We start from the raw sequence: 13,048 nt of genomic DNA on the forward strand, positions 1-13,048 counted from the left end.
GGACGGTTTCTCACACAGCCAATTCTAATCACTTATTCCTCACCTTGCTTCAACTGTCTTATGCATCAGGGTTCATTTCTGGAGGAAAGGGAAAAGTTTTATTTATCTTTGTAACATGCAGAGCACTCTGCACAGCCCTTTCAATTTAAAATACACTGGACAAATGCTGTTGTCAAAAAACTTAAGTAATCCCTTCATGTCTTCTTATATCACTGATTTCTGATTGTTTACCTCTAAATTTGAGAATTTCTTGAATTTGACAAAGAGTTTATTATTTATCTTTGCTCCTGCTGCTACCCTATCTAAAATATCAGGCTGCCTCAATTTCCCCCTCCACAGGTATTCATGCTCTAAGGCGGAGGTCCTCTACAATCAGTACTTCACTAACTACTATAGGACCCCACACTGCCTCCTTGGACAGATTTTTCTTTCTCAACTTTTACAGAAATTTTGGTATATAGTTTGTAACTTGGCTGTTCCTGAATTGCTCTATTGTAGTCTTTTAAAATTGTTTCATGTATTATTTCTTCAACAAGAAATATCCAGTAATAGCTAGTATCACAAAACTAAAACGCAATTATAGTCCTCAACAAAATAACAACTAAATTTTTGGGCACTATGAGATAAACACCTTTCTAGCTACTGTATGAGTTATTAACTCATTTAATCCTCTTAACAGCTCTATGACACACGTAGTAGCATTATTTCCATTTTACAGACAAAAAGATCAAAGCACAAAGTTTAAGTAACTTGTCCAATGTCACACAAACCTTCGGCAAAGCCAGGATTAGAATCTGAGCATGCCATGGCTCAGAAACCCTGTGCTTATGCTATACTGTGTTAACTTAACATAGAACGTACTTTTAAATGTACAAAAAATGTTTATAAAGCACAAAGTAACAAATTAGCTCAGCTATTCCTTTTTTATACTGCCTTGGACTATTATCACAGATGGATAAATTAGCAGCACTTACTCTGTTGCATAAAACACAATAAAATCATTTGACCTAGGCAAAAAACTTAATTTTGAAATACTATGTGTTTATTATCTTTAACAGCTCTAATATTTCCTTCTTAATAAAATTTAAATTTTAAAATAAGCAGTAAATAACTAGCATTCAATGCCAACCATAGTTCAGCATATTCATTTAAACCTCATTACATTCTGATACTGGTATTGGTGACTTCACTTGATAATGAACTGATGCTCAGAAAGGCCAAGGATTCTGTCCAAAGTCCCAGAGCTGGGAGCAGCTGAATTAGGAGTTGGCCTGTCTGATTATGTAGCCGGGGATGTTTTCAGCCACAAGTGGTCCTCAGCTCTTTCCCTTCTGCTCCCCACGCACAATGCACTCTTCAACACTGCCTTGTATTAGAGTGACACTCAGCTGTGTGGACGGCTTGCCTAGTGGGCTCAGGAGGTAGACGCTACATCAGCACATCTTTATGGCAAACAGCCTAATAAGCTTAGAGTCTAAAACCCCCTCCATTCCCCACTCCTGTCTCTATCCTCTCTTTAGTACCATTGTATTTTATCAATTCTGGGCCCAGCATCCATGGATAGGCTACATGGATTCCATTAACCCCTTGAAAGTATATTTAAAATGTTGTTTTAACTGTGTGCATTTTTCTTTTTTCTTTTCTGAGATGGAGTCTCACTCTGTCGCTCAGGCTGGAGTGCAACGGTGTGATCTTGGCTCACCGCAACCTCCGCCTCTCAGGTTCAAGTGATTCTCCTGCCTCAGCCTCCTGAGTAGCTGGGACTACAGGCACATGCCAGCCACCACGCCCGACTACTTTTTGTACTTTTAGTAGAGACAGGGTTTCACCATGTTGGCCAGGATGGTCTCAATCTCCTGACCTCGTGATCCACCCGCCTCAGTTTCCCAAAGTGCTGGGATTACAGGCGTGAGCCGCTGCGCCAGGACAACTGTGCATTTTTCTAGGGCTGTGGCATACAGCTTGCACTAGATGTTCAAAGAGCCTAGGATCCCTCAAAAGTGTGATCACTAATACAGTTATACTAGTACAGTAGCCGCTAACTACATGTGGCTATTCAAATGCAAATTTAATAAAAATTAAAACTCCAGCCCCCTAGCTGCACTACTGATATTTCAAATGCTCACCAGCCACACGTGGCTAGTGGCTGCCACACCAGATGCTGAAGGTATGTCATTTCCACCATTGCAGATAATTCTGTTGAACAGTGCTGTTCTGAAGACTTAAAAATTTCCATCACAAAATAGTAAAATTGAAAAGAACAAAGATACTGCCTCCTCACTTTTCTTTGGGTGACCACTAATTAAAGTGTGAAGGAAGTAGCACAGGAATAAATACACAGACACATAAAACACCCTAGGGATTCTGTCCCACCTTCTCCTTCTTCTTTGATGGACTTTGGTTGAGAGACAGCAAAGCACTGCATAGTTTCATATTTCTGATGAGCTTCCTGGTTATCATGACCCTCCTCTTCTGAATCAGGTAAAGGTTTCACCAGCATCCGACAATTGAAGGTATGGCTGTTCCGCCTCGGAGGTTCACCGGACCAAGATCCCCCATTTACTGAGCAAGGCAAAAGTAATCCAGTTTTACAAAGAAACAAACATCAGATTCATTGCCTCTGAATTATTAAAATGATGTAGGAAAAATATGATTATTTCATCTTCATGTAGTACTTTTATACTTGTCTAAATACTTTCATAATCTAGAGGAGGAAAAATCTTTACCATTTTTACAACTTGGGAATATCTTGGGATTTTCTTTTTTTTTTTTTTTCCAATTTTTTTTTCTTTTATTATACTTCAAGTTCTGGGATACATGTGGAATCTTGGGATTTTCAAAAGATTTTCTACACTACTTCTTTACCCTGACTCCTTCCCTTCAAGTCCAGTCCTGGATTATTTGTTACTAGAATACTATAGTTTTCTACTTTTGCGTCTTCCTAACTGATTTCTTAGAAATTTAGTTCAATCTACTTGCATTCCAATTTTAGATAAGTTAGCCCTGCTCAAAATTCTGTGAGTGGCACCAAATGTAATGCTTGTTAAATTCTTTCAGAGGATTTAGACTTGATGTAGTCTGGAGGATGAAGTCCATTAACACAGACTCTCACTAACCAGCTCCATTGCATCCATCTAACGGGATCTTCCACATTCCCCTGCACAAGCCTCCCCATGCTCCACCATACCGGGCCCGCATGGATGTCCTTGCTCCTGCTGCCACCCTATCTGACATACCAGGTTGCCTCAGTTTCTCTCTCCACAGGTACTCATGCTCTAAGGCTGAGGTCCTCTACAATCAATACTTTACTAACTACTCCCCCATACTGCCTCCTCGGGCAGATTTTTCTTTTCTCAAATTTTACAGAAATTTTAGTATATAGTTTATAACTCTGTTTTTCCTAAGTTGTTCAGTGGTAGTCTTTTTAAATTGTTTCATGTACATTTCTTCAATAAGACTGAAAAATCCTTGAAAATACAGTGCTAATGTCATTTCTTTTCAAGTTAACTACTTCAGACATCTTTTTGAGTATTAAAACTAAAAAATATATATATTTAAGAAAAAGACAATGAAAGAGAGGAAAGACATCAATTATTTTTGAAATGCATTAGAGATAACAATGAAAGAAATAAAACAATAACCAATTTTGAGAATTAAAGGGTGTTTATGGATTTTACCAGGTTAACTTCCTCATTTGACACATAAAAAAAATCTGATGTCCAAAGACATGTTCAACCACTAGAAAAGTTGGAATCAGAACCAATCCTAATTCTCATTTTGGTGTTCTTTTCTATATCATTCCTTATGCTTTATCTAAAAATACTGGGGACAGTAGGACAATAGAACAGGGGATCAAAAAAAGGGTGAGTCATAAGAAAACTAATATATTCTCCAGTCACCAGCTAGAGAAAATGGAGAAGGACACGTAGGTGTTACAGCGAATCCAATGGCCCATGAATGGCCCAGTGAACCCAAAGAGCCCATGGCCACTGGGCTGTAGAATGAGAAAGGAAACAAACCCTCGAAAGGAAAAAGTTAGCTGTAAGAAATTATTTGAAAATTACAGAAAAACCCATAACTAGCTTTTTAAGTCTTTGCAGACATTTGGGAAGTTTATTTCAGCATCAGCATTTTATTTTATTATTGTTACTTTTTTGAGACAGAGTCTCTGTCACCAAGGCTGGAGTGCAGTGGCGTGATCTTGGCTCACTGCAATCTCCACCTCCTGAGCTCAAGGGATTCTCGTGCCTCAGCCTCTGGAGAAGCTGGGATTACAGGCACGAGCCACCACACCTAGCTAATGTTTTGTATTTTTAGTGGAGGCAGGGTTTTGCCATGTTGGCCAGGCTGGTCTTGAACTCCTGACCTCAAGCGATCCACCAGCCTTGGCCTCCCAAAGTGCTGGGATTACACAGGTGAGCCACTGAGCCCAGCCAGTATCAGCATTTTAAAAAGCTTATTTACAAAATAAAGACTACACAGAGTAGGCAACTGAAGAGAAAAAGAGTTCTTATTAAGTCAGATTAATAAGTTGAAAGTTAAAAGGATACAATATAAAGTAAGGCAAAGAGCTCTTTAGACAAGTGAATTAATAATAGTGAATTAATAAGTAGAGGTCTTTTAAGGAGTCATAAAACTACTGAAGAGATCTGAAAATATTAGTTACTTGAAATAAGAAATCCCATTTTCTTAATTTACTAGAGAATATAATAAAGGAATCCTACACAAGTATTCATACATTTTGTATTACTGTTGTAGTCACTTTGAACAAAGAATTATCACATAAAGGAAAAGCGAGCCCGAATGAAATTTGAAAAGGACCTTTTCCTACTTATTATAACAATAAGACCAGCTAGTATAAACAATCTTAAGAACAGAAATACTTGCCAACTCAGGATTTGACCTTATTTTGCACTTCTTTCAATCCGTGAAGATGTTCTTAGCATCATCAATTTGAGAATATTAAAAAAAGAATCACTTAGTGAGTGGGAACAGCAGTACTCTAGAGCGGCAGCTAAGGTGGGCCCACGCTGTGAATCACCCACTGCACAGTGTGTCCTTAATCATCACGTACTCGGACGACATCTCCAAAATAAGATGAAGTCAGGAAATTCCAGACAGGGAGAGTGGGCTAAGGCAGCGGCATCTGGTGATCACACCTACAGGGCCCACTGGAGAGTCTGCGAGACCGAAGAGCCCATTCAGGGCTTGGGCTATAGCATCTGAACCTCTCCATCTGCCACTTGTTCCTTAACATTTATTTTTAGAATGTGTATACACCTATAATACGCTTCATGTGTAGGACTCAAAATACGTTGAATCTCAAACTTCTCATGACCTTTGACTTTTCAGATGGTCATGGAGAAAATGGACAAAACAAAGTTGGCTAGCGTGGAACAGGGTGAGGCAATGTGTCATCTTAAAAAAAAACCTCTGCATTATAGCACAAAGGATAGATGCTCAAGGGGATGGATACCCCATCTCCATGATGTGATTATTTCACACTGCATGTCTGTATCAAAACACCTCATGTATCCCATAAATATATACACCTACTATGTACGCACAAAAATAAAAAATAATTTAAAAAAACACAACAATCTTAATGAAAATAGTTGCCATATAAGTACTTTACATCTGAACCATTTTCATGAATCTGAATCAATTTCTGTTCATTTATCATGAGATAATTACTGCCAAGCAAAATCATCATCATCATCATCATCATCATCACTTCTTGGCCTTCTGGCTAAGAAGCAATGATTTTCGAGTACTTTAAATATAGGATCGAAAATGATCACTCATTTGAGATCAGTATCTGAAGATGCCCCCTTTTCCATGACTTTTAAGCTTAAACACACAAGCATCTGTAAACAACTACCCAGTCACTCTCATCCCCATCTGATATAATATAGTTTTATTTGATCCACTTCAACCAAGACACTGTGTATGAGGCAGGGCAGGTGGGGGTGAGGGGAGGTAGGGAGGGAGACCCAGCCGACAGTCATTTACCTATTGACTTTGGCAGCAGGTTTTTGACAAATTCCGTGTGGTCCCCAACATGCAAGATGCTATATACACTTTTGTTCATCAGCTCTTCTTGGTTATACCTTAGATACTGTGTCACATTCTCTGACACAAACACAACGTTGCCTTCCAGGTTCACCACAAAGAAGAACCCATCAAGGGCCTAGGGGACAAAGTACAAATTGTGTTAGAAAGGATGCAACATAATTTCACATGCAATTGTTAAGAAGGGAATGATCCCTTTAAAAGAAACACAATTCACACATGGATAGAAAAGAGATCTTTCTCAGCCCTCTCCCAGTTTTCAGGAACAATTAACACATTTTCTCTTGGTGAAATAGAAATTATTCCATCTTAGTAAGTGGGAGAGAGAGCCTAGACTAGGGTTTCTTGTCACAAACTAAACGACCAACACTAACTCCGTTAATTTAACAGGAGATAATTACTGTGAAGTAAAAGTGTACAGACATTCATCTGTATTTTCAAAATGAGACTGACATACTCCACCAGGCCAAGAACAACTTTTATGTCACCAACCTAATGCAAGGTAATTTTGATCTAGAGTTTGTCATGTTATACAATGAGAGAAAGGGGTCATTAAAAAATTTTTCCCCAGTTTAAGGATAATTACCAGGAAAATCTTCCCAAATTTTACCACCTAGCTGTCACGGATTATATGAAAAACATCACAGATAATTTCAGACCTTTAAAGAACATCAATCCTTTATTACTTGGTGTATATGGGAAAGGGTCTCGGAAGTGTCTCTGATGTGGCAAACTCACCTTCATGGGGACCTCAGCATTGCCCTGATCTTAGAAGGGCACTAATTATGCCAAATTATTCTATGTTACTTGTTCCCCAGATTAAGATGCAGGTTTCTAAATTACCCAAATAATAGTAGCACGCTTCCAGTAATGAGTTCACAGCCTCACTTTTTGTTTTCATCCCAATGGAGGTAAGGGAAAGAGATAAAGAATCTAGGATCATTTCAGGAAGTTGAGATAATAGTGGCTGTGGAGCATGTTCACTGTGCCTTACAAGTACCTCCTGGAAGGAATCTTTTATCTTTCCCAATTTACAGAGGAGGAAACTGAGGCTCAAAAAGGTTAGGATAAAGTCTCAGAACTAGTCAGTGGTAGTAGAGCTTGAATGTGAATCCAGAAGGATCCGATTCCAAAGCTCATGCTTTGATGACCATTCAGTACAGTCCTCTACTCTAATATTCATTCACCCCTAATCCACTTCCCATCATGTTTACCTTGGTGATGGAAATGCTGGGGGTTTAGTGAGTTTCTCCTGGTTACATTACCCCATTTTTCTCTTTTTGACCCTTGCTTATCAAAGCTCTGTTTTATGGATCAGGTGAGTGATCAGGCCTGAAAGCTTTACATTGATTTATCATACCTGGGACCAGGGCCATGGGGTCTAGTCAGTTTAGGCTGCTCAGTTTATGATATGTGTTTATTACAATTTTATCTTTCTTGGAGACAAGGTCTTGCTCTCCACCCAGCCTGGAGTACAGTGGCACGATCATAGCTCACTGCAGCCTTGAACTCCTGAGCTCAGCAAGCTCTCCTCCCACCTCAGCCTCCTGAGTAGCTAGGATCACAGGTATGCACCACCACACCCAGATATGTTTTATTTTTTGAGACACGGTCTCACTGTGTTGCATAGGCTGGGGTGCAGTGGCATCATCATGGCTCACTGCAGCCTTCACCTCCTGGGCCCAAGTGATCCTCCCACCTCAGCCTACCAAGTAGCTGAACTACAGGCATGTACCATTACGCTTGACTAATTTTTTTATTTTTGTAATGATGGGGTCTCCGTATGTTGCCCAAGCTGGTCTTGAACTCCTGGGTCCAAGTGATCCTCCTTGTCTCAGCCTCACAAAGGGGTGAAATTACAGGCATGAGCCAGTGCGCCAGGCTTTTTAAATTTTCTGTAGAGAAAGGAACTCACGATGCTGCCCAGGCTGGTCTCAAACTCTTGGCCTCAAGTGATCCTCCCACCACTCTGTAATCCCAAAGTGCTGGGATTATAGGCATGAGCCACTATGCCCAGAATGTTTATTACTATTTTTAACATGAATGTCACATGCATATACACATACAACAATGAATTTGGTGGATGGGGCCTGAAGTGTTTACTTTTTCCCTAGTTTGTTTTTTCCTTAAGTTATTAAACAGGCTCCTATTTTATGAGCTATCTTTGAATATATTTCATCTTTAATTCTATTTTAATCACAAAACTAAGTGCTCTCTCAAATTAGAACTGACCATAATGCACCAGAGAAAGGTTCACCCATTTGGTTTTTAAGTTTTTCTTAAAACATTCTATCAGGTTTTCTCAATTGTATGAACCACATGCAGGACAAAGCAAGACTATATGTAAATAAATAGCCTTTCATAATACATGGTACTAACCTTGAGAACTGTGTGCAAGTGTGTGCACTCAGGAGGTTAGGTGATAAGTTACATGCCCAGTGTCCCTTTTCAACTCACTGCTTTGGATACACCCTTTGATAGGGATTTTCATAATCATATTACCTATAGTTCATTTTTAAAAGTACACGTTGCTTCCTACTGCTTATACCACAGTAAAAAGACTGACTTGAGGTATAATAAAACTGAAAGACGAAATTGTTTCATCTCATAAAGCTGTGTTTTTTTTAAGGCTCACTATGATATGCTCTGATGAAAAAAGCTGACATTTGGTTTTGTTGCCTAGCAACCACTATGCTATGATGTAAGCATGAGTGTGCATCTATGCCTAGGAACAGCTCCATGAGAACATGTTCTCTCTGTTTAAGTGATTACACATAAACAGGGACAAAAATTTAAATTCAAACCATAAGTCACCAGATTTAAGAATAACCTCTAACACATTTAACACTCAAGTCCTGCTACACAGGTTCTTGATCAATGCACTACATTCTCAGGAGACTATTTTGAATGACAAAAATGTTGGTTCGATTTTATGACATCAGGTCTACTGACATCTAGCAATGTGATTTCTACAATTAACGAACTCAGTCTAAAAGAGCTTGAGTCCCAGCTCTGTGTTATTCCCAGCATTTCTATTTAGAAGTCTCAAAAGTCTTCCCAGGAGTTTCCACTCTAATGTTCCCCCCACCTCAAGATACAATGAATAAACACATGTATAGGGAAATTTCCCAATTGTAATAATTTAGTTAACATAATTTTCAAATCATGTTTTTAATTTGCAATTCAAACATTTTTCCAAAGGAAATTATCCACTTTCTTTCATTTAATTCTAAATGGTCCACCTAGTTATAGTTTTCATAATCTGCTTCTAAGAACCCAGAGAGAAGTAGCACTCTCTGGCCTTCCATTGCCTTGTTGACTACGGAAAATTGGGTTAAGTGTGTTTTTGCTTTTCTCCTGGAAGGTTAGGCTGAGTGTTTTCAAGCCAGTGATTCTAGAGGAGATAAGCAAGGGCCAACACTGGGACATTTAAAGCCTTTTGGCCAGCAGGTCCAGCCCCAGGAAATGAAGTTTGTCATTTCTAAATACAAAGACTGGATCAGATGATCTTGGAGTCTTTATTGTGTGCTCCCCTCCACCCTGCCCCCAATTTTATGGTAGATTTTCATAGAATTAGATTTTCTAAAAATAAAAATCCCTTTAAGCATCAACTGAAAAAAAGAGATAAGGGGGACTATTGGTTATCTTTGTTTTAAAAATCCTAATTGTTGTCTGCTGCAGCAAGCTAGTTGATTCTACAATGGCAGTGCTGCAAAGCTTCTGGCCATGCAGTCTTTTCAACCTCATCGTATCATCAGCCGAGCAAATTATCCTGAGAACTGACATAATTTATGTCTCAAGGTTCCTCTGTTTCTTGTTATATATTCACTGACATTTTTTTTTTCTCATCTTACCATAACCTACATCTTGAATTTTAATTTTGGAACAGGTACAGCAAAGCACTTGGCGTTCAGTACTAGTTAATAAAATAGAAAAACTGTACTTTACAAATTGTAGCCATTAGCTGGTCATAAAGCTTCCTGAAGTTAATAAAGAACAGGTAGTTAAGACCAACCTTATGCTTCTCTTAAAAGTTCCTTTTGCCTATTATTTCAGTTTTCTTCCTTATGAGATAAATAAGCTAGTTTGAAATAGCATAAATAGAAAGCATAAAGCTCCTCCTTGGTCCTCATATTTTAACCTGTATGTACAGGCATTTGTACATGGCATGTACAAAATTTAAGAATTTTGAGAACATTTCAAGCTAAAATATAACACAGAATTTAGTAGGACTTGTGAATACAGTTTCTCAAATAAATGCTCAACTGGCAATTACAACTTGTCAATGTCTACTCTAATCTAGTTAATTTAATTCTATGTTAATTTCAAACACACATATACTGGCAGCAGGAGCCAAAACATACATAGAGACACACAGGCATATCAGCAAGCTCAAGAGGTCCATAGTACTAGTACTAGTGTGGATTCTCCTTAAATTATATTCACCTGAAATTAAATGTAATAATGTGAAGATCAACAAGATTTTAAAATACAGCACTAAAATGAAGATGTGCTACCTCAAGCATCATAGGCCCCAGCGCATCCTTGTCGATGACACCCTGCCCTGTAGAGGATACATCTGACTTCTGCACTTCATCTATGTTGGCAGCTGCTGCTTTCTCTGCAATAAACATAAGTGTGAATTAAATGGCAGTGCTATTTCAAGGACAGAGTGACAGAGAAATGTTTTTATTGTGATGATTTTTTAAAATCTCTAGTGGGATCAGATGCAGCTACAAAAGAGTTAGAGTACATCTCTGTTGCCCCTAAATGGGAGAAACTGCTGGAAGCAGAAGCCAGAACATTAACTTTTCACCTCTAGAACCTGTGGCTTGGATCCCCTTTCAGGCTGCCCAGAAAATGAGTTTTGAGGTTTCATGATATTCCCCGACAGGCATTTTTTCTAGATTATGAAACTGCTATATTCTATGGCACAATTAATTTCTACTCAGGAGATTCCCCAAACTAGGATAAAGGAAGGTCTGTTGTTCAGAATTCGGTAGCATAATCACAGATAGATTTGCACACATTTGAAGAAGTAACAAGGACTCCTAAACTGCTACGGCTGCCCCCATGAGACATTCTGCAATGTCTGCCTGGACTCTTTTACTGTTCCACTTCTGCTTACACTCCCATTTAAAGTGGCCAGGAAGATTTGGTCCCTGACTTGTTCAAAGTGCTTCTCCATCTAAGAGGTTAGAAGCACCCTACCAGGCACTTGGGGGATTTCAATGGCTGCCCTTTGATCTAGCAAAAAGGCGCGTAGTGTGTGCTCCTGGATGGAAACGTGCAAGGCAAATTTCAGGCTCATGAAGACAGAAAGGCCCCGGAAGACATTTCATCATAGAATGAGAATGTTTTGTGAAAAAGCTCACAGAAGAAAAAGATGCACACCTATCAACGTATGTGGTAAAGCAGTTATTTCAAGAACACTAAAAAAAGTTTACAGCATAACAGATACATATCAACAACTTGCTAGAAAACAACACAAAACAACGTGACAATTATTTGTACTTGAATAAATTATATCCTGTTTACACTGCATGTTATCATTGTAATTAAACGTAGAAATAAAAAACTGTAAATCAATTTAGCACTCAGAATTAACCTGCTTTCAGAACCTGAATAATTTTTTTTGTCAAAAATATTTTATGCAGTATGTTGAAAATCTGTAAAGCCTAACTTATGGCTGAGAACCTAGACAACAATTGGGAATTATGTGGGTCCTCCCAATCTTGCCATTCCCATGACAAAGTTTTCACAGAGGGGAAGATGACCTGTGCAGTTCAAGCTCAAATTCAGCCACTGAGAAGTATGACTTCAAGCAAGTTGCTTCAATTTACCTGTCTCCCGTGTATCACGGACTGAGCCAAAGTAAATGGGATGGTATGTGAAACACTCTTTAAAAATACAAAGAAGTTTACAAACGTATCTTAATACTAGCATACCTGTATTGATTAGTTATTCCTTGAGTTCCAAACGTAGTAATTTCTTTGCAGAGCTTATCATAAGCAGACTGTATCTACTTTATCAACTCTCTAATATATTCCTGATTCACCTCTTTAGATCTAAAAAATTGTGACTGCCTATAAATAGAGATATGACTTGTCTGGCAGCCTTCGTGACTCAATATTGGCGGATTTGTCAGTCCTTGCTTTGTTTCTGGCTTTGCTGCCTTCTCAAGCTCCTCCCTGCTGGGTCCTGTACATTTGTTCTGTCTGCAGGCCTGGTCTCATCCCAGTTCCTCAGCCAGTCCCTTCTGAGGCGGCAAATACCTCAGGGTCTCCAGCCACAGGATTGGCTTGGCCAATTATTGCATGTGACCGCCCCCACCCCCTTTTACTGGAATCTTTTTCATTGCCAAATAGACTCACAGTAAAATAAATGTGCACTGGGGCATACTTTTTAATTTTTTTGGCGGTTCACTCTGTAAGAAAGTTGATTTCTCTTCAAGATCTGCTCACTTTTCTACCCACCAGTACAGGAATAGGATTCGCACTGCTACCTGCTGCTTCATCTAATTTTCAAGGGCCATCTCGCTACAGTAGCTATGCTGGATTTTCCTTGAGCACCTCCATCCACACCACACTCTGTGGGGTCTTCTTGGATGTGGACAGGGTGTGTACCTCCCTTAACAGTCCTTGTTGTAGAGGCCCCAGTGTGCCTCAGACCTAAGGATCCCTATGTTTCATGAATACTAAATCTCAAGGCCCATATAAAACATGTCATAATTTATGTGGTCCTACTGCATTCTTACTTCTTTATTGTCTTCAGTGTTGCAGCAGTCCATGTGCAGGAGCAATGTGCTGACAACCCACAGACTGAGTGATCTGCAGCCTTTCCTTCGCCTAACTATTCACAGGGGTCGCATTATCCCATCAGGGGTCACATTCTCCCATCTTTCAGTAGCAGCAGTGATTCTCAAAATGCAATGGTAAACATGAGAAGACAACCTCCCTGGAAGGGGGTCTATCAG

The 13,048-nt window shown here is 39.2% G+C and overlaps 1 protein-coding gene across 38 annotated transcripts in view; it reads right to left on the reverse strand.

Annotated features, from left to right (window-relative positions):
* NCOA2 (nuclear receptor coactivator 2) overlaps window positions 1–13,048 on the reverse strand; it is a 295,898-nt gene that overhangs the window by 55,327 nt on the left and 227,523 nt on the right. For 37 of the 38 annotated variants that reach the window (XR_010141181.1, XR_010141195.1, XR_010141177.1 and 34 more), the window contains 3 exons: window positions 10,590–10,693; window positions 6,013–6,190; window positions 2,374–2,562 (listed from right to left, as the gene is read on the reverse strand). Coding sequence is in view for 17 of the 38 variants with exons in the window: in XM_054561747.2 (XP_054417722.1) it covers window positions 2,374–2,562; window positions 6,013–6,190; window positions 10,590–10,693 (471 nt within the window). In the remaining 21 variants the exon portion in view is untranslated. The remainder of the gene's footprint in view (window positions 1–2,373; window positions 2,563–6,012; window positions 6,191–10,589; window positions 10,694–13,048) is intronic. The other variant, XR_010141197.1, reaches the window with a different exon arrangement.

The sequence above is a fragment of the Pongo abelii genome, chromosome 7, assembly GCF_028885655.2.
Source record: "Pongo abelii isolate AG06213 chromosome 7, NHGRI_mPonAbe1-v2.0_pri, whole genome shotgun sequence".
Classification (NCBI taxonomy): domain Eukaryota; kingdom Metazoa; phylum Chordata; class Mammalia; order Primates; family Hominidae; genus Pongo; species Pongo abelii.